This window comes from Thermobia domestica, chromosome 2 (assembly GCF_964235325.1).
Source record: "Thermobia domestica chromosome 2, izTheDome1.hap1.1, whole genome shotgun sequence".
NCBI classification, from domain to species: domain Eukaryota; kingdom Metazoa; phylum Arthropoda; class Insecta; order Zygentoma; family Lepismatidae; genus Thermobia; species Thermobia domestica.
Window position 1 is genome coordinate 150,523,984 of NC_137455.1, and position 27,782 is coordinate 150,551,765.

The window sequence follows — 27,782 nt, forward strand, 5'->3', positions numbered from 1 at the left end:
ATGACACATAATACTAAGAACTCTCTTAGAATTATGCTGTTCTGATTAAAGAAGGTTGATGACAAATGCAAGGAAATCATATCATGGAAGAATTGATGGGAGGAAGATACAAAGGAGAGTCAACATAACACTAAGAATATTAAAGAACACGAGATTGTGTACGCAAACTCACAACCCAAGGATTAACCCACTGACTCTTTTCCACCAGAGATAAATATTTTATCACTGAGCAATCGTATTTTAGTTAATTTTTGATTATACTTCATGCACAAGAAAATTGTAAAATATATGACATAAATTTCAACACCAAATTTGTAGATTTATTATCTAGTTATTTTTCAATCTCATTTAGAATTACACTTGGAAAATACTGTATAGTTGAACTTGCCTACAGCAACATTGGTTTCTGCGAAAACTGTTGTATTACGTCAAATATTCAGTGAGATCAACTAATTTCTCATAAGGTAGGCGATTTTACATTATGCCTAGTACGACATTCACAAATGTGTCGAAACTCGTATATAATGTATCTCAAACTGGTGTCTTGAGCGAATAGTCAAATTATGCTCAGTCATTAATGTCTGATACCAATACTACACTTAATCGGTTATAATAACAATCGTTTATTACGACTCTATTCTTTTAAAGGTCCATGATGTCATCTTAATCGATCTCAACTGCTTTTTGGAGAATTTAAGAACTATATATATATATATATATATATATATATATATATATATATATATATATACAACTTCATACTTTTGCAGAACATGAATATAGAAAATAATTTACCCAAATCAGGCACAATACTCTGTGCGGAAACTACAACGTTTGCTTTAATATTTATCTTTAATAGCATTACGTAGTTTTTATTACATTGCATAAAAATATTTATAGAACGTGGTCACTTATAAGTTTAGTTCTTTAAAGGTACATAAAATAAACGGAATTTCATATTTGTTTTCTACTTGCTTTAACAGAAAGAAACAAACAGAACAAGGGTTAAATCATGTTTTTACCACAGTTAACTATGGACGAACAAGTAGTATCTTCAGTTAGTTTTCGCAATTTCCCCCAAAATTTCTGAGGTTCTTAGAGCCTGATGCTTTTTTTTTTAAATTTTCACAGGGAAAATACAAATATTGTGAATTTCAACGAATACTAAAGGATACTTGCTATAAATAAATAAATAAATAAGAAAAAATACTGTAAAAATTATAAATGAACGGAAACTACAAAAATGGCATTTTAAAATAAAATATTAATTGTTAAATATTTTGCTGTGAGGAGCAAGCATGCAAAGGATGTTCCAAGAAAAGTACAAGAACTGTTTATCGATTTATCTATTTAATAATAATAATAATAATAATAATAATAATAATAATAATAATAATAATAATAATAATAATAATAATAATAATAATAATAATAATAATAATATATTTTGTTCAAAAAATACTGATAATTTATTTTTTTTAGCATAAAATAATACCTTGCGGAATGTAGCATATAACATTTAGCAGATATTCAACTTTACTAGTTCACTTTTACACACATTTCCCGTAAATACTGTACAAATTAAATTCCGCATTGATGCTTAAAGCTTTTTTTTTTTTACCTCACGATTTGTTTGTTTTGTGGATCTCGTACGTCACATGGTGTGAGATTCAAGCTTTTGGTGTTTAACTTTAGTCGTCACGCTATTTGCGAAATTGCAGTTCATGGCTGTTAATTTCTATACCTTTGTATGAATGACAGGTGTAAAATTCTCATTCCTGTCTAAACAGCAAAACAGAAATAACGTGTAATTAAAATCTTATATTATCACTAACATGTAAAACAATCTTCGTGTCTAGGTTGTTTTTGAGTCAGCATACTAAGCCTGCAACATGTAATATCACATGAGATATTTTTTGCTATTTCACTGGAATTGATAGACAAATTGTTGTGCTTTCTGTTCAATATTCAATTGACTTGTTCTTGAAAAATTAATGACAGAATCATTATGAATCATACACATCTCTCAGTGTCTCATCCGGTCTTCACACAATTTGGTTGATCTTACCCTTCTTAGTATAGGTAGGATATAAAATGTGATACATGCAGAACGCTGAATTTGAAAATTTAAAGAAAAGGCAAATATTTATAAAAACTGTTATGTTTTACATACATGTACATGAAATCAGTAACATCTCTCATTTACGTATGAAATACAATGTGATATATGTGCATCCCCACTGAGTCTGCATGCATTTATATACTCACAAATTTATTGATAAGACTCTTGCAGATTTTTTGCCTCGATGCCTTCAATCATGCGTATAATATTTGCCTTCAATTCTAAATGAGTGCGTCGTTTGTTGGTGTATCCCTGTGATTTTACAAACCTCTCCGAGAATAAATCACGGGTGTAAGATCACATGACCTTGTCGGCAGGGATGTCCACAGACTGATTTTAGAATGCAGGTTGGATCCATGAGTTCTTTTTTTAAGGGGAGTTATAAATTTTGTATTGAAAGTAGAATAACCGAACTGTTATTATACTATAATAATGCTTTTAAAAACACTATATTAAATAACATTTGAAGGGGGTACCGTGAAGCACTTGGGGAGGAGTGGCACGGCTTCTTGTAGGTCATTACTGGTCACCGTGCACATAATAAGAACACATTGTCGTAATCGATTCATGACTGAAAACTAAAGCAATTGAAGATGCAATTATTACAGTGACAACAGCCACCAACGGTACGAACTCGATTTAACTTTAGCGTCCTGTATGAAACAGTTTCTGTAATGCAATATATAATTTTCATTCCAAACTTATGAGGGTCCGAATTTGAGGTGTGGAACTTCAAAAAAGATCACTGCTGTTTTCCTACGGAAGCATCATTTAACAGAGCATCATAACATCATTTAACATTCCATGAAGAGAATAAAAAGCATGGGAACTCTGAAAGTTTGGCTGTAACGTTAACCTATTGAATTCAGCACACAAAATTCTTGCAAATGAAACTGAACTTGAAATTCTTAAATTCTAAATAAAAAAGACTTTGTCCAAAGTTTCTTCTGTGCCTTCTGACTTTGTTCGTAATCAGTTAAGTATTTTCTTTATAAATCAGAGCCTGTTTTAGTTGATTAAAGAAAATCAATTATGTCATTGGTTCAAACCTTAATCATTGTGAATGTAACCTTTATTGAAGACATTTACGTGTCGTGTAAGTAGGATTGCATGCTACAGTGAAGTTTACAGCTATATCGGCTATAGCTCACTATCAGAAGAGCCACCCCTATCAAATTGGTCTAAATAGAGAACCAGAAGAAGGGTGTCATGAGAGAAGGGCATAGTTGTCCAGTAGTCAAATTGGCGGAAATTATAGTGATTGATATGGTAAACTTGAACATTAGTCCTAGTCATGGTCAGATTTATTTTAACGGCTGGAATTGGGACTATGGAGTGGAAGGCAACGGGAAACCATAACTCTATTTTCCCCTAGTTTGCTGGCAGCAGAAAGAGAACAATGTATAATGGCCTTTCGTAGATCAAAATATTGTCCCGGGGGTAAAATATCCCCCATTTGGATCTCCGGGAGGAGGATGTCTTGGGAAGGAGTATTGGACATGAAAGTAACAATGTGGGGAAGACTGCTGGAGAAAAAGGCAAACAGGAGCACAAGGTATCGAATAGGGACATGGAACATACTACCACATTACAGGGAGGAAAATTGGAAAATCTTAAAGGAGAAATGAAAAAATATAATCTAGACTTGGTAGAGTTTGTAAAATTAGATAGGAAGGCAATGGGAAATTGAAAAGCGAAAGACAGAATGTTTTACTCAGGTAAAGAAAAGATCTTAATGGTGTAGGAATAACTCTTAGTAAGCGCTTAAAAGGAAAGGTAGTGAAATTAGAACTTATTGGTGATAAAATTATTATATTAAGACTTAAACGGAAAAAGAAGGTCTAGTGGTGGTACGTACCGACCACTTTGCATACAACTAAAAAGTAGAGGAAACTTCTGGGAAAATAGAAAAAAATATAGACAGGGAGAAGAGGAGTGCATGCGTAATTGTAATGGGAGATTTCAATGCAATTGTGAGAGACTAGAACAGGAATGTAGCGTCGTATATATGGCCGCGTGGCATATATGTTGAGGTACAAAATGAGATACAAGAGGATGGTAAAGGTTTTAATATTCTTCGGGATGAGTTTATAAAAGTTATATCCGAGGTTATAAACTGAAAGCAATCGGGATGGATAATATACCAACCGAATTCATTAAGAATGTGAAGAATTGTTCCTATGCTACAATGGAATATGTGAAACGGGAGAGTGCCCCAAAGATTTCCTGAAGATGATCATGATACCATTGGCTAAGAAATCGAACCAAGATATGTTAGAACTACAGAACTATTAGTCTTACATTACTTGCAGCAATAATTATGCTTCGAATACTGAACACAAGGTTGTTTGGAAGAAGAAATGAAAAAAGTTTATGAGAAGCAGTTCAGGTTTAGAAGAGGTAAGGGCAGAAGAGATGCAATTGACTTATTAAGGGTAATTGGTGAAAGGTTTAGAGAAAAAGGGAAAGAAGTGTATGTTGTGTTTATTGATCTAGAAAAGGTTTCTGTCCGGGTGAACTAGGAATTGTTGTTAGGAGTTCTAAACAAGATTGGGTCGGAATTGAAAGATCGAAGATTCATAAGAAACTCATATATGAACAAATAACTAAGTGTTAGAATAGGGAAGGAAATGACAGAGGAGAGTGCAATTGAAAGGTGAGTTCGACAGGGATCTTGTCTCTCGCCGACGTTATTTAATATCTATCTACTATGATTAGATAAAAAGTAATGGCAACATTGTAATAATTCGTACCTGGTTTGTACACAGAAGAAAACCTATTACATTCCTCCAATCATCTCCCATCTCTATCACTTTCAAAACGTATGGAAGGCGTACACCGACATCAGGCCTATCTTTGTCGATGTCCTGGAAGGATCGCCGCCATATGGCACGGATGATGGCTTCTACTGTGTCATAGTGCTTCCCGCAAAGTGGTTCCTTCGTTCTGGGAGAAAAGTCATCACGAAGTCCCTGAAAACATTGTTCTTCACTTATCCCACGTATCAAAGTCGTGATCCACGCACGTTGCTCGTTTTCTCGAAACATTGTTATGCCGTTTCCATTTTCTTCTTTCACTTTACGACACTACGGTGTTTAACTGAATAGCTTACAGTCTTTACCACAAGTCACACATTACGTTATCAGCTACGGAACTCTTGTAGTGCTAAGATACAGCCCTCTGACCCGAGAATATTCTTGCCTCTAAACTTTATCGAAGCCTACATAATGAAGACATATTAAGGGAGGAAATAGAATAATTCGGTGTGTGACATTTGCAGATGATGTGACACTTGGTGGAATCTAAAAAAAAAAATGTGTTAGAAAACTTGGGAAAGATAAAAAAGGTGTTAGAAAACTTGGGAAAGGAATGTGAAAAATATAGAATGAAAGTACATGGTAGAAGGAAAAAGTCAGTTTGATTGGAACGAAGCAGTCGGTGTCAAATATAGAAGTAGGAGGAGAGAAAATAGAACAGTTGACTAGTTTTGAATATCTGAATAATAAACTGTTAGTGCTGATATAAAATGTGAACGTAAAATAAACACAAAAATAACATTTAGAAGGAAGGGAGGAACATTTAGGAGAAAGAAAAGTATATTTTGTGGGTTCTTGAGTAAAGAGTAGAGCAACGACAAAAAGTGCTTCGTGTGAAGTATTGTATTGTATGGAGCAAAAAATATAGAGATTACGCTAAAGGGATGAAAAAGACTGGAACATTTTCGAAATGTTGGTGTGAAGAAGAATTAAGAGAATTAGCTGGTCTAGTGGAAAACAAATGAGAGAGCGTTAAAATGATAGGAAAGAAAGGAACAGTTTTAGATGTAATGAAAAAGAGATAGATGAATTGGTTGGGATATACTATTGTTTGAGAAGGAACTGTATCATGAAGTACGCTCTATAAGGTATGGTGGCAGCGGAGATGAGAAAGTGAATCAGGCTACAACACCGATAGACGGTACCGAAACACAGAAATGATATGTGAAGACGAAGAGGTTAGCTGAAGACCGTGTAGCATAGAAGTTTCTCAGTTGCGGCAAGTTACTTACCAATAATGGCTGAATACATATGATGATATTGATGATGTTGTATGAAATTGAAATATAAGAAAAATCACTCAGAAACATTTTCATTTATAATAATTTTGTATATCGAGAAATTTCAGGTACTGACTCAGATATACCTATAGCACATTCAATCCAATGCTCTAATTGAAAAAAGTATATTTGTGAAAATTCACCACAAGAATGATAAGTACCCACTTTTTCGCATTTTCCCTCCAAAATATTCCAAATATCAAGAGAAAAATCCTAACATTACTCTGCTGTAATTACTTAGGCCTTAGAAAGTTCTAATAACTGCATTAATTTCAGTGGTGTAAAAACGTTTTCCATTGTCAAAGAATACATTTCCAAGCCTATTATAATGGCATAGGGGTCTAGATGATAAACTAAACAAGAATGAATGCCGTATCAAAACATTGGCTACTTTAATAAGTAGTATTCTGTAATTTCTAGAAAATTATGCGGAGAGATCATATTTCTTGACGCTGCAATTTTTATATCTTTAAAAATTTGTATTCATTTACTTATTTATTTGGAAAAAGCGAGAAGATACTGATGGAACTGAACAAAATTAAGGATTTCATTTTCTGACAATTTATCTCTCTTTCACCCTTCTACTCTCGTGTTCCCCTTCATCAAGTGGCTAGAACAAGCATTTCTTCTATGGATGTGATCCCGAGTGCGACTCAAGGTGGGAGTACTTCCTTCGAATACATATCCAGTAGTGAATCCGGATCCCATTTTACGCAGTACACATACTGTCTCTATGTTGGGAGAGAGACGTTAAGTTCCAATTTACCTTGCTAACACTCTACCCCCTTAATATTTTCGAGCATATTTTAATTTATGCTTTTCTGAATTCATTTATGAGTTTTCATAGCCAATACAAGTAGAATAATTTCTTCGTCTAATTTTAATTATCAATGAATTCTTTGAAGTTACACATAATATTGTGAGAAGAAACAAAAATTAAAAGAGTTTTCTTTAAAGAAAAAAAATAGAAGTTTCGATTATGGTATCTATTCACTCTTTGCTGAAGTAATCCAATAACACTCACTACATAGCTGTTTACCATATCACTGTTGGAGCGTTGTACTTTTTCACTACATACAAAGCGCAAATTAATTAATTTTCTCTATCTCCTCCCAGAGCTGTTTGGGGAGCTTGTGTAAATAGTAATGTTAACTGTATTATATAGTGGCATACTTCGGTTCACCACGAACAATCCATTTATATTGTTTGTAGATTTATAATGAAAGACAACTATTAATTTCCCACACAACATAGGGTACGAGATTTGCACATTAATAGAAATAATATAAATACCAACGTTACCACTTTTTGCATCAGACTAAAGCTCTACTTTTTATACTTAATAGAAGGTTGCGAATTTAAATATAATTAACGAGTATTAAATTGAACAAGAATGCATTACAAAATCTTTTTGAACATATCACTTCTATGATATTAATCGATTACTTTGATCATTTAAAAAGAAACGAAAAATGTGTAATAGATAAAATTACGTTTTATGTATTTGGGCAGAGCTCCAATGTTTATTTTCTTTCCGTAATATAGGTGCAATTAATAAATATAATTGAAGTTCATTGGTGTGTCAGAAGAAGAAACTTTATGGAGATTGTGTTTACTGTCCAGAAGAAAATTACAGAAAGAATAAGTTTCGATGAAAAATTGGGAATTTCCCATAAAGCATTATTTGGGCAATGCAAAAGATACGGAAGATACTGTTTTTATTTTATTTTTGCTTTTACATTATGTGTATAAACATTTTACTCTTTTCATGTAATGCTTAGTAAATAGTTCTCATTCTCTCAATTTTTAGAAGTGAAGTCTATATTGATAACTACTCTATTTACCGTAATTAATCTGTCATAAAAAGAATAGTGTTTTCCTTCAATGAACGATAAATTTCTATGAACTACAATTTTTTTGTCTTTACACACTAATTATGTAAGTGATGTACATGGTGGAAGTGATGTACATGGTAGAAGTGAGGAAGAGCTTATATATATATAGTGGTGGATCCAGGATATGATCAAGAGAGGGGCTAAAGCATAGTTTGCTGCTTGATCCAGTGTAAAGCAGGATTAAAGTCCATTTTATACAGTGTATACCTGAGCGTCAATGTAGGCTATAGCCCCTATAGCCTTCCTTGGATCCTCGCCTATATATATAGGTATATATATAAATATAATTTGTTTGGTGAATGGTTCAGGAAATTCACTCTCATATCCTTGACTTGCTTTAACTCTTAGTAGTGGGGGTGATTGGAAATATTCGAAGAAAATATGTGCTGTTTTGAATCAAATGAAAATGCTTTGGTGAAGTTTATCACCAAAAAATAGTTCATATCGTATTATTTAAAGAAGAAAATTTCGGAATTTGGTTAGTTTACCCTTTTCTATCGGTTAAACCTTAACGTGCCGTATTTTAACCACAATGAATGTGAACAACTGAAATACTCTAAAGCAAAGAAAAACACATTATATTATATATATATTATCAAAGTCGAATAATGTGTACGTAATTTAAAGTGTAAAATCGTTTTGAATGTAAGTACTGGAAAACGTGCATATTTGAAACGCGGGATGAACTTTACTATCCACTTTTCATGATGGAGTGCAATCCAAGGAATAGATTTATTTTAAAAGGTTGAAATATGCATGTACTGGAACGTCATTAAAGTCGGGTAAAGTTTGCGAGAGTTAATAGTGGAACAAACAGACATACAGGCAGGTACACAAATACTGATTAAGTAAAATAATAGAAGCTCCCCAAACTCGCTTTAATTATGTTTCAACTGCAATTTTCTATTTTACTGTCATCTTCTCTCTCATTATCTGTTCCGCCTTACTTCTAAACTACGATAAAGAAGGTCACGTGTGACTAAAGCATTCTGATTTGCTGTTGGCCTACCGACGATTGTACTCTTCCGCAAAATAATCAAGACTTTTACTATGCATTGCTTTTGATCAGTACTTTTACTATGAAATAATTATCGTACATAACATTATTATAAACAACAAAAATATAATACAGATTATCTAATAATTTTGCAGTCGAATACGCTTAATGAAATAGTAATATTACATTTAAGCATGTTCAGTGATTAAGGGGCAAATGCAACTGTGTGGGTGTATTATGCTTTTTGTACTGTAAGTACTCCTCACGACACGGTATATGTGTAATTTTGCTTCTCACTGTGCGAGAGTGGAAGTGATTAATCACTAGACAATAACACAAAGTATTTTTGAAGAGCAGAATGATACGAATAAGGTGCTTGCTATCATCTTATACTTTCATTTCAAAGCCATAATCACTTTTTAATTATCTGTAATATTATAAATGTGGGAAACACGTACGAGAGACAATTGAAACACAAAATTCTGTATGGACCCAATGAAATTCATAAAATGAAAATTATAGCTGTGCAATGTCTTCGACTTGCTGCACTGATGAGTTAATCCCAAAGTATCCAGACTTTACCACACCATCAATGACTAAACACCAGTCTGAAGAGAGGTAAAAAAGGAGTGACTGGTCTGGAGAAGATTTGACTGGCATAATAATAAGAACATCAGAGGGTCAGTCGGATTCCCTATCTACTTGCGCGTTTTCATTCTATGAATTTAATATGTAATCAGGGTAGCCCCGTCAATTTGCATATTCTGGGACAACAGTAGATTGTTGGGAGCGATTGTCGGTGCGAACTCAATTTGAAACATGAATAGATTTTTTGTGTCTACTTTTACATTTTTACATCAATGATAATGATATCCCACTAGTAATGCACTTTGCAACATTCATAGTATACAATCGTGAAAATGTCTTACTCAATAATGGTTCATGAGCTTTAAATATCTTGAATTCTAAGAATGAATTAGAAATAGTAAACGTACATCGAGCTCTCAATCTCGATGCACATAATCAAATATTTCACTCCGTCTCCCTGATGATGTACAGCAGCCGCTTTAATAGATATTTTACCAGCAGATGTTCCAGATGTCGGATTTCAAGAATGTACTTGAGGTTTCACAATTCCTTATAAAGCAAGGATCATAGGATTGAAGCCAGAACATATGCCTCTTTCTTTCAATCGCGTCTAGGAAGTATGGCATCCAAAAAGTAGTGTATGCGTTGTGATGGCTGCTTATTTTATGCATACACTGCTACTTATCTGAATCGGCTCTGTATTCGTCCTTCTCGACCACGGCACAAGAAGAACAGTACGAGTACTGATTATAGGTATTATAGCTCTCAGTTCTATATAGTAAGCGGTAATGAAGGTATAGATACAGGTTCATATCCGCAGGGTGTCTAGGGGGCAGGGCCTTCCTAAATTTTTGCTGACCCCCTAAAATTTTCACGGTAGGCTTGCAAATGAACTATAATATGCTTGGATCGGGCCCTCCTAATTTCTACCGCCCCCTACATCTCTTTATCTATTGACAAGTATTAATCAAAAACGGTAGGATATATCGATAAGTGGCTTTTGGAATCGACTAACTAACTCTATGGCCTATGGAACCAGAAGATTCAATGCTACGTTCAAAAAACCTCTCCACTGACTTCTATCCTTAGCCAACTGGATCAAACTTCTACTTTGTATTCCTATTTCTGCGAGATTCATCTCAATGTCCTCCCATCTGCTTCAGGTCTTCCTAATCGTCGTTTTGCGATTGAATTTTCAGACAAAACTTTCAAAGCGTTTCTACTTCTTTCCATTCTGGATACATGACCTGCCCACCTGAGCCTCCTAGATTTGATGACCCTTGGAATCGACTAAGCGTCTCACAAATAGGTTTCAACCATTAACTCACTATTTAGACTGGAAGTAGTAGAAGTAAACCATTTCTGGTTTTCAATGTTGATCGCCATAATACGGAAACGGTGTTAGATAGCGTTTCAAGCGATTCTCTGGAATCAATTCAGCATCTTAAGAAAAGTTACCGTTTCGAGTTCGCACCAAGATCTCTTTACTAAAGCCGGATGTGGTAGAAATTTACTACTACTTCTGGTTTCAATATTGATCTTCGAACAACAAAAAAGTAATAGACAGTGAGAAGTGGTTTCGTGGAAACTATTCAGGGACCCAAAAAATAAGCTTGATATCTTTCATTAATTCAAACCGGAAATCGTAAGAACTAATACAAGTTCCGGTTTCAATGTTGATTCAAGTATAATAGTAATTGTAAGGGGTAGTGAGAAAGTATTTTTGATGCAGATTCAGCGGCCAAAGAATCGATTCCATCTTTCACATTATCACTGTGTTTGAACCGGAAGTTGTACTATTTCCGGTTTTTAACATTGAATTCGCATTACTTGAAAACCGACTGTCACAATGCAAAGCGAAACTTACCAATTTTCTTCATGTCTACAAAGGAAGTGGCCATTTAGGGAAATAACAAGAACTCAAGCAAAAATAATGGGATGTTGTGGAACAAAATCTCTTCTAAAATTCTCAAACTTAAGTCGAAACTACTTGTTTTCCGTGATAGTAGTTTTATTAAGCAAGATCACCGCTTCAGCTTGTGGTAGCTAAAGAGAATTCGACTGTTTAGCATGGCAAGATAGAGTGAATGAACAGTTTTGTTAGTTTGAGCGCAAAGTTTGAATCTTGGCTGTATTAATTAGGTGTGACGTTATGAGGCTTCAACTTACTTGAACTCTCTGGATTAATTTCTTCCTCTTTATTATTGTTATGGCTGAAGAGTCATGTGCACCATAATTAAACATAACAGAACAGAAGAGAGAGAGTTCAACTTGGCACCGTCGCGAGTCATCGCCCCGTCAGTATCCGCGTGGGCGGGGCTTTGCGGGACGTCAATATCTTTGGCTGCCAGCTGACGAAGGCCGAGAACTCCCCAAGGGCGGATTTCCACCTACACGAAACGTGGTAGCGGGTTGCGTTTGAGCCACCACATTTCATTCATCTTCTCCATACAAAGCGAGCGAGGAACTTCCTTCCCTCTTGAAAGCCTGAGAAGGAAGAGAAAAAGGCCTCCTCTTCTCGTTTCAATAACGTTTTGTTGTTGCCAACATTTGCCTGCAGATGGCCACCAAATCGATATTGTTTATACTTGCGTTATCATAAAAAATTTCTGAAGCGAGTGGTCGCGTAGATGGTATCGATTGTAAAATTTATAGCTTTCAGATTCAGGAAAGGCGGGAAGACGTGAGGAAGGTATTCTTGAACTAGGTAGTGCCTGGTATCGTTTTATCTTTCCTACCATTAGAGAAACAATTTATCTATCGTGTTTGCTGAATGATGTTGAGCACTAGTAAGTATAGAATAGGAAAAAGCTATTTCAGCTATTGTATTTTTTAAAAACTCTTTATTACTCTGTAAACATGATACTGTAGTAATTAAGAAATCCATAATAAATCTCTCCTTTTATCTTTCCCTTTTGACCCTCAATAGAAGAAATGTGAAAAGAAAGTCCAAAAATGGGGCATATGCCAATAGATAGATATTGAAATGAACAAAATGTAATGAGTGAGTATGAATCCATATGCGTAGTTTTTGAACGTTGAGAAAAATGATGTTTTTTTGGTAAACCTATAAATCGATACTGCACTGTAACCACGTTTTCTAATAAGATGTAATTGGTGCTGAAGTATAGAGCTATCCTCAACAATCTTACGTTATAATATTAGGAAGTCGATAGTACACAGTATGGTTAATAAGATATAGTATAAAATTACGACTAACTCTTAGGCTTAAATTTTTGGTTAACTACTTTCTAGAATACTGTGAAACGACGACACATACATACATCGATACCTGACATCGAGTTGAACAGAATTATGTGTTTGAGCGTAAATTCTCACGCTTAATTTCTGGAAAATCGAGAAAAATGCATTTTATGGAATTAAATGCTGTATCTTTTGTTACCGGTAATAATTGATAGTTTTTAATCTGGTGGAACAAGTAGTTTATTTACGCATAGAAACACTGGTAAAAAATAGTATATTGTTTGTTTGTAAGACACATGCTTCCAGCAATGACATATATATTCCTAACAATAACACACAATTCTAAAAGTAACACATATGTTTCTGACAATGACTTACATACTCCTAACAATGACACACGTGCTTCTAACAATGATGTACATACTTCTAACAGTAACACACATATTTCTAATACTAACACGCATACTCCTAACAGTAATGCTCATACTACTAACTATAACAAGCATACTCATAACAGTTACGCATACTATACTTGTAAAAAATCACCGATAAATATTTTTCGAAAAAATCACGGGTCTCAATTATTTCTGATATGAGGAGCATTCGATTTGATTCCAAATAATAAGCTAAGCTTGAGGTGAACAATATTTCGTCTCGGAATCCAATTCTAATTCTTTTGCCTCTTTCACTTTCGTTATTGGAAGTCTTCTTTAGCCTACATTAAATAATCACGGAAGCAACTGAAAGATACCTATTTACTTTATCATTTATTCAACCTACGGTACCAGTTTTAACATTAGGCCTAATTCAGAAAACAAAAATTGTTCAAGCAGTTAATTATTGTAAAATAATCTTTCAAGTATCACTTTACTTACTTAAAATCCTTCTCGCTATTAGGTTATTATTATTATTATTATTATTATTATTATTATTATTATTATTATTATTATTATTATTATTATTATTATTATTATTATTATAGTGTTAAATATTTCTTGCGATGAGAAATTCTACAAGCAACTTCTGTTTTGTTTTATCATAACACTACTGGAATTTATGATGGAACTTACAACATAACGTTTACTTTCATTTACACTACGTTATATATATATATGCCCTAAGTTCGTTTTTGATGTACTAAAGAATTGTTTTAACGTAATTCACTAGTTAAATGTTCAAAATGACAACACAGAATGTGATATATGAAAATTTATGTATTTTGCGTAAATACCTTATCATTTACTTTCTTAATTTTTTTTACAAAATATCTTCTTTTTAAACGAATATACACTCTTTCACAATGATGCATCTTTTATGTTCTAAACTAACTGTATATAGCCTAGATATTCATGTCTGGCCCAAACTAATTAACATGAATTGGCAGATCTGGCCATAAAGAAAGTGATATCATAGGTTACGACCCAATGTCCATAGTAACATATACATATTATTGTTGTAAACTGGAAGTATTTTGATGAAATGACATGTAGAACACTATATTTGTTAATTGTAACTTAAAGCCTTGTTCTACTCGAGCAAAAGAGCAGACTTGGCAACTTTTTCAAGGTTATGTCAAGCGAAGTCAATTAAAGAATATCAAACAATCGGTGAAATGAACTCATTTAGAGTTATTTAATTTCACATTCTAAGGTTATGTAGGATGAAAATTACTTTTCAATGTAATGAAATCTGACTTCTAGTGCGAGTAGGACTTGAACATTTCATCAGACATACTAAGAATTGTTAGTATTTTAGCTAGCATTTCCTAATGACAGAATATATATATATATATATAATGTTTGAAAATCAGTATTCTCACAAGGAAAGTCGAAACGTACTAATTAAAAGGAGGAAATCAAACTGACCTACTTTTAACTTATTGTCGTCAAACGTCTGCAGAAATAAATAGGAAAAGAGTTATTATATTATTACCTGCAGAGAAAAATACTATGACTTAAAAGCAACTTTACGTTTATGTAAATAAGTATTTACAAATCAGTAAAGAGTTTTCGTCTGCGTATATTTAAATATTCATGTTCATTTAACAGTGAAAGGCTACATGAAAGCGGTCATTAAACCATAATATGAGTGGTAAAGGCAGCCATCTTCTTTAGTTAAAGCCATTTTCTTCTTCTGTGTTAACTACTTGTTTTAGGAGCTCTTTCCAGTTTGGAGGAAAGTAATTGTATCTCAGAGATGGATTAAGAAAAGTCTTAAAACTTACATCTATAGAAACGATTATTTCAGCAATAAATCAAAGATACGCAAGTAAATAAACATCCAAATGTTTTCATATTTTTAAGGCATGGAAAAGCGGGACATTTGTATGTTTTTTATCGTTCTAATTGTCAATGTGTTCGACTGTTTCACTACTGAAATTTTGGATGTTTCACACCTAACCCATTGCTTCTAGCAATTGCTTTAGTTTTCTTATGTCCAACTAAAAATAACGAGAGCAATCTTTTGCTGTATTTAGCGTTGGTAATTTTCAAATTTTAGTTTTCTTGTTCAATTTATATTTATTTAGATTGTTGGATGCCTGCGCCAACTTAGTTTCTCAATACACTGAAATATATTAGAATACACCAGGGTGTGAAATCTTGGGGGATTGGGAAATGGGAGAATGCTTTCCCTCTTAATATGTTTGGAATAAAATCTCTCCGTTAATAAGTTGACGGGGGGCGAATACAGTGACACTCTTTTTCAGAAGCTTGCAAATTAATTACGGTTAAACTAGTGATAATCCTAATCTTAGTATCTTAATTTAATAGTTATGAATGTTCAAACATATGAATTCTGCATATTGAAGTATTGCAGTACAAATATGTATATTTCATTCCTGTCTGCCCTTCACTTCGACTGTTATGATTTTCCATCCTGGAAAACACTTTTATTTTTCCTCTGAAAGGATTGTTGAAGTTAATCAGATGTTTTAACAGGTTTCCTCTTCAAATCTATTTAAATGTTCTTTATTTTGTGGAAATCAAATTTTATAGTATACAATTTTAATATTTCTAAACCAAAATAAATAAATATTTAGTATACACGTACTACATTGTTCTACTTTATTACAAATCCATTTTCACAAAGCGTGGCACATTTAAGTGAACTTGAGAAAATCAGTATAAATCATTAAGGTCTCCTTCCATTTCAGAGAAGAAAAGCGAATGATTAGTCATATAAATTCAAGATGACTGAAGAAGACGAACTCACTAGATTAAAATTGACAAAGTAACTTTATGTTTTCACTTTCGAGCGACGAAAGGAGAGAAGAAGCTATGGTGATTGTGGAAAAAATTAGTGAATTCGACATTTCAACGAATTTACACGTTTCGTGGCCCATAAGTACAGAAAAAGTGACTTTTTCGACATCTGTCCATCTGCTCGTCCTCATGTACACTTGCCTAGAGACCACATCGTTCAACGTATCTTAACCAAATTTTACAGTTATGGTTTTTAAGTGATTTTCAAGAATGTTATTGAATATTCTTTCTTTTCTGAAGAGTGCAAATAATAAAAGTACTGTTTCCTCAAAAACGGCTCTAACGATTTTGTTTATATTTCATACATCAATTTTTCAATAAGAATCACATACTGTGATATTAGACTTTTCTCTGGGAAAAATCGAGATTACTAGTTTACTCTTCGGGGTGAGCTTTTTTGCACTATTTTCTCAAAGTAAACTCAGGCAATTCCTTTCATGTTTCAATAATAAATATTTTATTAATAATCTGACAATATGACATAACTCTCTTGGCCTGAAAAAATTCTACTAGAAGTAGTTATTTTATGGAAGTTTTTTTTTCGAACAATTTTCTCAAAAATGTCTCAGGCGTTTCTCTTATATTTTGAGTTCAGTTGATTTGGAGTTTAAACGTCTCTTTCAGCAGCGAGGCTATATCAGACGGGACCTAGGGGCCGCGGTGGCTCAGTGGTAAAGCGTTCACCTCTGGTGCTTGGGATCCCGGGTTCGATCCCAGCCCCCGCCAAGTGAACTTTGCGGTGGACAAACACCGTGTGCGTGGGTTTCCTCGGGGTTCTCCCGTTTCCTCCCTCTTTCTTCATTCCATCATTTCATTCATTACTCATCATCACCGTCTCCATTAGCCTCACCGGCATAACCGTGGGACGTAAAACTCAAAAATTTCATTTCACTTCATTTCAGACGGGACCTACTGATTAACGTGGAATCCGAACCATATGAGCTCCCACCGGGAATCAAACCCAGGTCTCCCAAGCCAAAGGCGCGTACGCTAACCGCTTAGCCACGAAGGAGCTCTCTAGATATATCATAAATAAATATTTCATTAATAACCCTATAATGTTTCGTAAATTATTATTTACGAACAAATTCATAAGAAATAGTTTACTCTTGGGGACGAGTTTCTTTTCAGACTACTTTCTCAAAAATGAGTCAGGCGATTTTGTTCATATTTCATAAATAAATATTAATATTCCTATAATGTTGGAGAAATTACTACCATAAGAATATCCACAAGGAGTAATTTACTCTTTGGGGTGAGTTCTTTTTTGGGCAACGATTCATGCGATTTCGTTGTTATTTATACATATATATTTCATTAATAATTCTAATAATAGCATAAGTAACTTCCGTCTCATATAGCCTCGCTGCTGAAAGGGACGTTAAACTCAAAGTCCACTCAACTCTTACGCAAACATCTGAAAGAAATATTTTATGAGTTTTCTTTGGGAGAAGTTTTCCGCAAACGCCTTAAAAAAATTCATTGATAACTGCAGCAGAAGACGATTTAGTTTAATTAATTGGGGCTAGAAAGTTTCCCATACCATATATTTCATTTTATTGAGGTTTTATTATCCATAATTTTCTTGAAAGTTAGGTAGTAGTGTAATGGTTTGGAGAATGAGATTCACAAAGAAAAATTGAATAGTATTCAATTTCATCTTCTAGATGGTGTGCATCCAAAATAATTAGTTAACGGCAAAACATATAGAAGTGAATATTAAGCTGATTTGTGAAATTTAATTTACTCAGGCAGCAAATTTAGACAGAAATTATTTAACATTTACCTGCAAGCGAAATAAGAACAAATAACCTATGTATATAGATACTACCACGACATTCGCTTGCTGAAACTGAGTAAAACTGTGGTAAAACTTCAACCAGGATGGTTGACTATTGGATTCGAACCTGGAATCATCCGATTGCTAAGCACTAACATATATTCACTCAGTTCAAACTCTACTGTCAGTGCAAGCTAAATAATAATACGAATACAACTTTAATACTAGATTTTGCTCTTCTTAACCTGAGTATTGGATAAAGACGTGATGCAAAAATTCGTAAAATTGAGACCCCATGCTTCCTTAAAGGTGGAAGTTAGAGGATATAATTTTACCACTGACTTTCACAATCTTATTTACTGTGATATTATTTTTTATGTTAAGTTTGCGGACCCAGCATTTATTAACAGCGGGATCTTTTTTAATATGATGTTATATTTTGTTTAAAAACATGGCCTTGTAAAAAGTGAAGGAGTGCTAATAAAAAAGATCGAAATAAAGAAGAAAATAAAAAGTAGATTAACGATGGGAATTGCGTCTTACTTGTCCGTTTAAAACTTTTTATCTTCGCAAATAGTATCGAAGGAATTTTAAAAATCTTAATTTCTGTAGTTTATGTACAAAATCGTAATTCTGTTCTTTTTATTGTATGGATGTGAAAGTTGGCCGTTGACACCCAAAGGGATTTCGAGAACAAAGATTTGAGAAACATATTCTCACATATTTTTCTTGAAAGCTACAGCTCAGGTCACTGAATATAATATAGATACTGAAGTTGCAAATTTCTAAGATTGAGGAGATACATGGCTCACATGTGTAGTTCGCTCAAGAAACATTGAGTTCTGGTCGGTAAGTTAAGGGAAAAGAGACCTTTGGGTAGATCAAGGAGAAAAAGAGAGTAATATGGTGTAAAGCCAAATCTTTGGGTGGATCGGTAATAACAGTTCAGAGTGCATTGGCTTGAAACATGAAAAAGGATACAATGGATATTTTCTGCAGTGATAAATCTTTAGGTTCCTTAAGCTATAGAATTAGATACTTAGTTATGAGAAGTGTGCGTATTGTAAAAGGCGAGATAGGATGATTTTGCACCGTGCCTCAATGATTCAGAGCAAGAAGTAACACCACCTCATGGCAAAGTAGGTGAAGATAGCAGAACTTAAGCTTAAAAGCGTTCACGTATGAAATATTACATTACGAATGAGATTAGAATTCATCAAGGCCACTTAGTAAATAGCTGGAGTTAAGAGTTAGAAGACGCATTGATAGCAGTGACGATTCCAGAGTAGAATTTTAGGAGGGAAACAGACAGGTAGACACAAATGAAACAACAGATAAAGATAGAGCTTAAGATAAAGACAGTCGCAGGTGAAAAATGGCTAACATTCTTGATTCATATTGTTTGTTTGTTGGAATTTAGCGTTCTTTTTCAGGACCGGTGCTATATAAGGCGTGGACACCTGCAGTTAACTTATAATCCAAACTACTGAAATGCGTTCAATGCTCTTCCTCAGGGCATTGAATGCGGGACTCTGTTCATGTAAGGCAGGTGCGCTAGCCACTAAACCACCGGAGAGAGATTTTCTAAATGCATAATCGAAAAGTTATTGAGTTCGAGTCCCATAGCGGTACATCCTGGCTACTTTTCTGGTCTATTTTTATTTATATCAAGCGAATGCCGGAATGGTATCTTTAGTGTATAGCTCCCTACTAACTTCCTAAAACTTCTTCCAACTTTCCATTGCTGTTGTTTTGAGTGTTGAAGTGTGTTATGATTATACCCATGTATTTGAATTATTATTAACAAACAGTCACAGATTTTGTTCCATATATTATGAATGGTACTGCTTCAACGCAAATGAAAGATGTGGTTCCAACTTTAAAGTAAGAATATACTTTACGATAAAGTAACGATGTTAATAAGAGGGATCATGACGTATAGCACGTCATTTAAATTTTAGAAGGGAAAATGAGACTATTAAATCAGCAACTAGCTAAAAGTTTTTATGAGCTCCTTCGTGGCTGAGCGGTTAGCGTACGGGCCTTTGACGTCGGAGACCCGGGTTCGATTTCCGGCGGGAACTCATGTGGTTAGGATTCCGCGTTAATCAGTAGGTCCCGTCTCGTATAGTCTGGCTGCTGAAATGACATTAAACTCAAAATCAACTCAACTTAAAAGTTTGTATGAAAAGTGATAATTTATACAAGAACAACATTTTTAACTAAGATTGCATCACCAGGGGTACAATTATAGTTGATTGGAGATTATAAATATTGATAAAGTTTAAAAGTAAATATTTATTTTTTGAGGCCAGTTGTTATTTGAATTTAGAGTGATGCGTCATGGTGTTTGGCAGAGATGGGCATCCCGTACGAAATGAGTTCAATATATAGTATGTAATTTCAATTTTATTCGTACGTAATACGAGTATGAAATACTAGAAACAGTGATCAAAGTAGGCATGATGGTTGGTTTTCAAACAGCTAACAGTTAACAGATTGATATGCGGAAATGTTCTCGTGTCGCGTAAGGCATATTATTTGGCTATCGTTTATCTTGTTTGCCTTGAAATATACATGATTCCGTTAACAATACAAATAGTTGCATTCAGCATTCACCTATTATGTACTCTACATACTACGATACAGAAAATTTAAAACGCTGAAGGCTGTGTTATTGTAGTATTGAGGAGACAAACGCAGATTTGTGCCTCAAAAATAATTATTGAACTCTAATGAAAAATATATATTATGTTGGTGCCATCCTGACAATCTGACACAATGACATCCAATCAAACTCTGGTTGGGTTCACCTATATCGGTGATTTTGAACCAGATGCTTTGTGACGTAATTGGTTACTGTTTGCATTCACAGTAAACCGTATGAAGAGGAGAAGGAGCAGTTAAGGAAAGCTGGCATGAAGAAAGTGCAGTGGTGACAGTCAAATAAGAACAGGGAATGTATTGTTGATGTCAACCTGTGTTTATTCCATTGCCTTGTCTATCTTATTCCCCTCCCCTCCTCTTCTCTGATATTTCTCAGATTGTAAAAGTCTGCCCTTACGTCATTCATTAGTCAGTTGGAAATGACGAAATTATACTGAGGTTGACATTAGACATTAAAGGACATGGGTGATTAATGAAAGTGAATTATTATGAAAGAATTTGTGAAAGAAATCGGGAGAACCGTAAGGAAACACACAGACACGGTGTTATTCACCACAAACTCGGGTGTTGTACCACAAGAGAATCGTCGAATCAAAGATAAGCGCGCTATTATTGAGCTAAAATGGTTACTCTTTATACTGGTTTTGGAGTTGATATATTGCAGGAGACTATGTATTATTTTTTTAAACAAAACAGTCTAATGAATTTACTTCTGCAAAACATATTACCTGTAATGATTGGCTAGATTGATAATACAGCAAATTATGGATGCGTCAAAGTACCAAATAATACTTTCAATAAAGTGGATACTTGAAAATATCTTGGATTAATATTAACAGAACAAAATCATATCCTCGAAGAAATTAAATGCCGACTGAAAGCAGGGAATTCGTGGAATGTTCAGTTCAAAATCTTTTGTCGTCGTGAATTCTGTCGAGGAATTTGAAGCTTAAAATATAAAACGATAATCATGCCTGTTGTGCTGTATGGTTGCGAAACATAGCCACTTACTTTAAAGGAAGAACTCAGACTGAAAGTATTTGAAAATAAAATCCTGAGACCAGTATTCAACTCAAGAGGAACGAGAATGGGAAATTATATAATAAGGAACTGCATAATTTATACCGTTTACCAGACATTGTTAAGATGTGAAGTGTAGGAGGCTCACAAGCAAAGGGTACGATATCAGGACACGAATTGAGTTGAGTTGATTTTGAGTTTAACGTCCTTTTCAGCAGCGAGGCTATATGAGACGGTATATCAGGACTCGAGTTGGGCAATAAGACTTATATATCCTTAAAGAGCATCAACTAGTTAGTTAATACCAAGTTACTAGCTGCAGTCCACCAATAGGGAAAAAGTTATGGGACTTCAGATGTCATATTGGGGCCAATGGCAAACACAAGAAAGAAAGCGTTTCTTCTATCTTTCCTATGTATTCAATATTTGGAAAAGGGAGATAACGATTCAAATGACATATTCAAGCAACACAGTTGATGTGGAAAGTAGAAAAGATACGATGATCCAAACAAAAGCAGTTTGTACAATACGCGCACCTTTAAACACCTAACAAGGGCAACGAGCTTTCCGACAAATTAATTCCTGCAAATGTTACATTCACGAAGAAACTGATCCCGGCTGGATGTACAGGACTAGTGCAGCTCTTGGACGTGTACTTTTTCCGTCCTTCCAGAAACTTTGTGAAATTCGTCACTGACACAAACCCAGGATACGAATATCTGGCACCATGACAAGTTCTTCAATCTCCAATCTTTTACGCTGTATTAGTTCTGTGCTCTCCTGTTCCGCAACATGGTTCGATTTACTTTCTACAAAACAGGATATCTGGATATCGAACCGGAAGCATTCCAGACACCCATTCAGTACTGTTTCGTCTCCCTTACCATTGAACTGTGTCATCACTGCGAGTCAATGGCCATTGTAAGATGTGCATATTGTATATACAAACTGCATTTGCTTGGATCTTTCGATCCGTTCTACTCTCCACATCAACTGTATGGCTTGAACATGTCATTCGAATCGCTATCTCACCTCCCAAAATACATAGAAGAGACAGGAGAAACGCTTTCTTTCTTGTGTTTACTATTGGCCCCAATGTCACCTTGGAAGTCCCGTAACTTTTTAACTATTGGTAGACTGTAGCTAATAATTTGGTAATTAACTAACAATTTGATGCTCTTTAAGGTTATATAACTCGCAACTCGAATCCCGATTTCGTATTCTTTGTTTGTCAGGTGGGCAGGTCATGTAGCCAGAATGCAAGAAAGTAGGAGCGTTTTCAAAGTCTTAACTGGAAGACCACTCGGAAAACGACCATTAATAGGACCTAGGCGCAGATGGGAGGACAATTAAGATGGATCTCGCAGAAATAGGAAGACAAAGTACAAATTGGATCCAGCTGGATAAGGACAGAAGTCAATGGAAAGCTTTTGTGAACGTGGCATTGAATCTCCGGGTTCCATAGGCCATAGAGTTAGTTTATTTTGTTAGATTGGCTAGAATGGAATAAGCTAACTCCCTAATTTAAGAAATAGTTCCTTTTTTCAAAATGCATTAATTGGTTATTTTGAGTTTAACGTCCTTCTCAACACCAGGGCTATTTGAATCGTGGATCTACAGTTTAAGGGTTCGAATAACCGTTGTGGATTCAAATTTCAAGGTTCTCCTATCGGGAATTCAACCTGGAACCTCGTGCACCAGCGACGCACACTAGCCTTTAGATCAGTGGGAAGACAAAAATGCATTTGGCTTTTATATTGCATTCAATGATGTTTTTAGAGGGTGACCCAGGGAAAAGTTCCCATGATGCTCAGTTTTAGTCACTGGCATTTCGGAAATACTGCTTTCGTTCCCCGTTTATTTAAAATCTCTCTGCAGAAATGTTTCGCAATCTTTTTTAGTTTAACGTCCCACGATTATATTCTGATGCTAAGGGAGACGATGACGATGATAATGAACGAAAGGGTAGAATAAAGAAAGTGGGAGGAAAAGAAGATCCCGAAAAAGTTCACGCATATGAGATTTATCCATCACAAAGCCCATTTGGCCTAAGCTGGGATCAAACCACGAACTTCACCAGGCCCGTAGAAAACCCAAAAATGCAGAGGGGACCGGTAGAAGTTATGGGGGTCCGATCCAACTATATTATAGTTCATTTGCAAGCCTACCGTGAAAATTTTAGGAAGGCAGCAAAAATTTAGGGGTCCCGGCCCCCTAGCCTCCCTCCGTGGATAAGGGTCTGGACTTCACGCACCAAGGTGAGTGTTCTATCACTAAGACATACCGGTTCTTTTCCGAAATCATAAGTGGTACTTATACTAGTTTTTCTGAAGGAAAACAAGTTGAAAAGGTCCATACGTTATGTTTCTTAGTGACATTATTAGGTTGAATTCAGTGAAACACACATAGGATTAAAAAAAAGGTTAAAATGTTTGGAATTGATTATCATTTTCTTGGTCTTCTATTTCTGTTATGCATGTGGGATAGTCATGCGGTAGAGAAAAGAAAGTCAACGAACTGAACAAGGAAAGGATCAACCACTATCAGGGTATTGTAGGTCTTGTGATTTTCAAAGAGAAATTCGCTTTGTTTTCCTTTCTTTCCTTTTGTTATGCCGTGACGTGATGTGTTCGTGTTGGATCAAGTGGAAATGAATAAGTAAAAAGAAGTTTTCTCCGACCCCCGGAACAGGATGCGAGAGTTCCCATGAGCTTCAGACAGACAGTTTGATGGAAGTCAGTGCTTGTAGGTCGTTCGGTTCGATTCTTCTGTCCTCCTTGGTTGGTTAGTTGGTCGTTACTGGGATGGGCGAAAAGAATTTCCCTGCAGGTAAGATAGATAACTGAAACGAAACATTATCGATAGATAAATATAACTTAACTTGAACTTTCATGTCAAGTGATTTTTTTTAGCAGACTACAGGAACTTTGCGGATTTTTCTTTTTTAAGAATCAACTTTTAATGTTCATGCTTACAAACTTAGCCAACCAAAAGTTTTAGTTTTCTTTCGTGGTTTTATTTAACTTGTTTTCTCTGATCTGTTTGGGTTAAATTTTCGATCAATATTCAGTCAGTTTTATTGGCCTGGTATTCTTATAGTACATGTATATATGTGTGTGTCATATGACAGTAATATTTATTCAATTTCGTGATTGTCAGTCCTTATGTCTATTGTAATATGTCGCTATTATATAGCCTCAATAGCCCTTATGAAATTGACACATGAAGCTCTATCCTTTGACTCTCAAAAATGATTCAGTTCTTTTAGCTTCGTCGAGATCCTCCAACAATTAACAAGCGGCTACTAAAATGTGTATAAAGAAAGTGATTAGTATTTTTTAAGTGACACGGTTTTATTCAAATCGTTCAGAATGCTGTTGCTCGTACGTGAGTAAAAATAAAATCTCGGGGACTCCATCTACGAATTTAACCCTTTGTTCTTCAGGTATGAATATATCCGCATGAAAGAATATAGCAAAAAATGACTATGACGGATATATCCGCACATTAATATAGCATACCAGAAATCATTTTACTGGTCTCCCAACAGGACTGAACACTAAAACTGCAGCAAATACAGCCACAAACACTTCTTCTTTACAATGTCTTTTAAAATTTGTTTTTGGTTTCCTTAAAAACAGTGAAGTTACATCATTTTAAGTAAACTAATGCGCCCAGCGATCGTCCGGTCTTCAAAGAATCTGGTATCCTTGTCTTTGGCGGGAGATTTAAAGGACATCTCCACTCAATGGATTGTTGACTTCCTACTTTCTTGACCGGTGAGTACCAAGATCGAAACCATGGCCATGTAGAAATCGATAGGCTCTGCAGGTCACGAATACCTTGATTGTGATGTCGCAAAGTGAGGTGTGTTCGAAGAGGAGTCGGAAAACCGATCGACGATTCCGACACTGCTGTAGTCACTTCTCGGGTCATCGTGCTCTATTGGAGAGGCTTCCAGTGGAGATCATTGGGTCTATACTCATCTCCTCACTCTGCTGCGTAATTCTATGCTGCACACTGACAAAAGATCGTATGTGGCGTACGTAAAATCGTATGTTACATTTGTAAATCCTGTGGTTTATGAATTTAACATACAGCAAACGTAAAACTGAAAATGCATGTTTTGTAATACTTTTTGTATAAGTGTTCCATATATACGTACTTTCCGTATGAAACAATGTAGGCGGTCAGGATCTCATATACAAATGGACGTACATAAGATATAGCTGACGAAATGTAATATACGGAAGACTGTTAGATGTCAGATATCCTGCAACGGCATGTTGTAACATCTAAGAACAGTGCGTATGTAGTATATGGATAACATATGCTCGGTACTTATTTCTGTAGTAAACAAGTGGATTCCGTATATGTGTACAACATACCGCTGTCCGGATAACGGATATTTCTCAGGGCACATTATCCATGAAACCACAGAGATCCAGTAGGACCTCGCAAGAAATGACGAGAACCGATCCAAAAGCATGGGTTGTTTACTTGTAGGGGCGCGTATCTCCGGTGACCGACGGGCCCTTCGAGCATTGTGGATACAGGGAGAATGAGAAGACAGGCTAGTTTCCGAATCTGTAAACCTCGATGTCACATTTGAAGTTGTTCCAGTGCCAGAGCTCAAAACGGCTAGACACTGCCGATTGCTCTCGGCTATTTCGACCCATGCGTCAGCTGAGCTTGGTTTGGTTCCAGTTGGAACCCATTCTTGGGCTTAGTTGTAATTTCTAGCAGGCCCGTAGCTAGGGGTGTGTTATGTGGGTGGTACAGTTCAATTTATTCCCTGACATACACACACATACATACACACACAAACCAAGCTCACAAGTAAAGAGAGGGAGATTATATATCGAAGTGGAAGATGGTTTATACACCAATCGAAAGCACTAATGACATTTATTACGAAACTGTAATATTTTTTCAAATGCATATGTTGTGTGAGTTATGTGAATATATAGGGTGTTCAGAAGGTTCATTGCTAGATCTAGAAATCGCAAACGGTGAGACAGATGCCTAAACAGGAAAACACGTGTTTGATCATTTTAAAAATACAACGTATCAAAGCAAAAAGTGTTCTCCCAGGGCCAGCCACAGTGTCCCAGGCGGGGTCAAACTCAAAAATTGTAAATGGTAAGAAGGTCAAGTAGCATATCATCGGAAAGCTGTTGGGGAATGAAAGAAGACGGAACAAGTCTCGACTTTTTAAAATTAACATGTGCAAAATGGCGGTCGGTCAAAATTTCAGCAAAAAGTTCATATTAAAGTCTATGGCCACCTTTATAAATCTGAAACGGTGAGAGAGATGTCAAAACAGGAAAAAACACGTGTCATCATTTTATAAGTATAGTGATTGAAAGTAAAAATGTTTGTCCCAGGGTCCTCCGCAGGGTCTCAGATGGGGTCCTACTCAAAATTTTCAAATAGCAGGAGAGTGAAGTAGCATATCGTTTGAAAGCTGTTGTTAAATGAAAGGAGATGGAAGCGTTTTAGTTCTTCTTTCTGTAGTTAGGTTATAGTTTGTTTTCACTTTAATTCTTGTTCTCAACGTAAAGAAAGGAAATGCCCTTACTGTGAGATTCTGCTCTTTGTGGTTCACTGTGTAAGGAAAGAAAGAACGAAAAAAGAAAGGAAGGACAAAAGAAAGAAAAGTACAGAAAAAAAACGACAAAATCTTAAAACAAAAAGAGACGGTGATTATAAATTTAAGTGGAAGATACTTTATGCACCAATCTAAAGCACTAATTATGTTCATTAAGAAACTGTAATATTATTGGTCCGAATACGTGTACGGCGCGAGTCATATGCATGTTTAAGTTTTTCCATTTCCACCGAATATCGCATCAGATCGCATCGGAAATGGTTTGAATATCGTCTGAAACTGATTTCCTAGAGATTTGCTTTTGACTAAAGTGCTAAATCGTAGATCATTTTACATGTGCAGTGAATGACTACTTCCATACACATGTAATTGTTTGTTTTTGGCAGGGGGCACGTTGCTCGAGGAAATAGTCAAGCGCCGTCGTCGGTGCGACCGAAGGAAGATAAGTTCGAAAGAGAAGCGCGGAAAATTAGCAATTGCATGATTCTAATTGCGGCGTGTTGTCTTCATGTAACAACCCGAATTACATAAATTTTCAT

General features: G+C 35.2%; 1 protein-coding gene across 4 annotated transcripts in view; it reads left to right on the top strand.

Annotated features, from left to right (window-relative positions):
* The window catches only part of LOC145676293 (regulator of G-protein signaling 9-binding protein-like), a 320,813-nt gene that overhangs the window by 100,826 nt on the left and 192,205 nt on the right, over nt 1-27,782 (top strand). Inside the window, exon 1 of one of the 4 annotated variants that reach the window (XM_081747164.1) lies at nt 24,361-24,461. The exons of the other annotated variants lie outside the window; for them this stretch is intronic. Coding sequence (XP_081603290.1) covers nt 24,437-24,461 — 25 coding nt within the window. The 5' untranslated portion in view covers nt 24,361-24,436. Of the gene's footprint in view, nt 1-24,360; nt 24,462-27,782 lie in introns of those variants that run through there. 4 annotated transcript variants of the gene reach the window in all.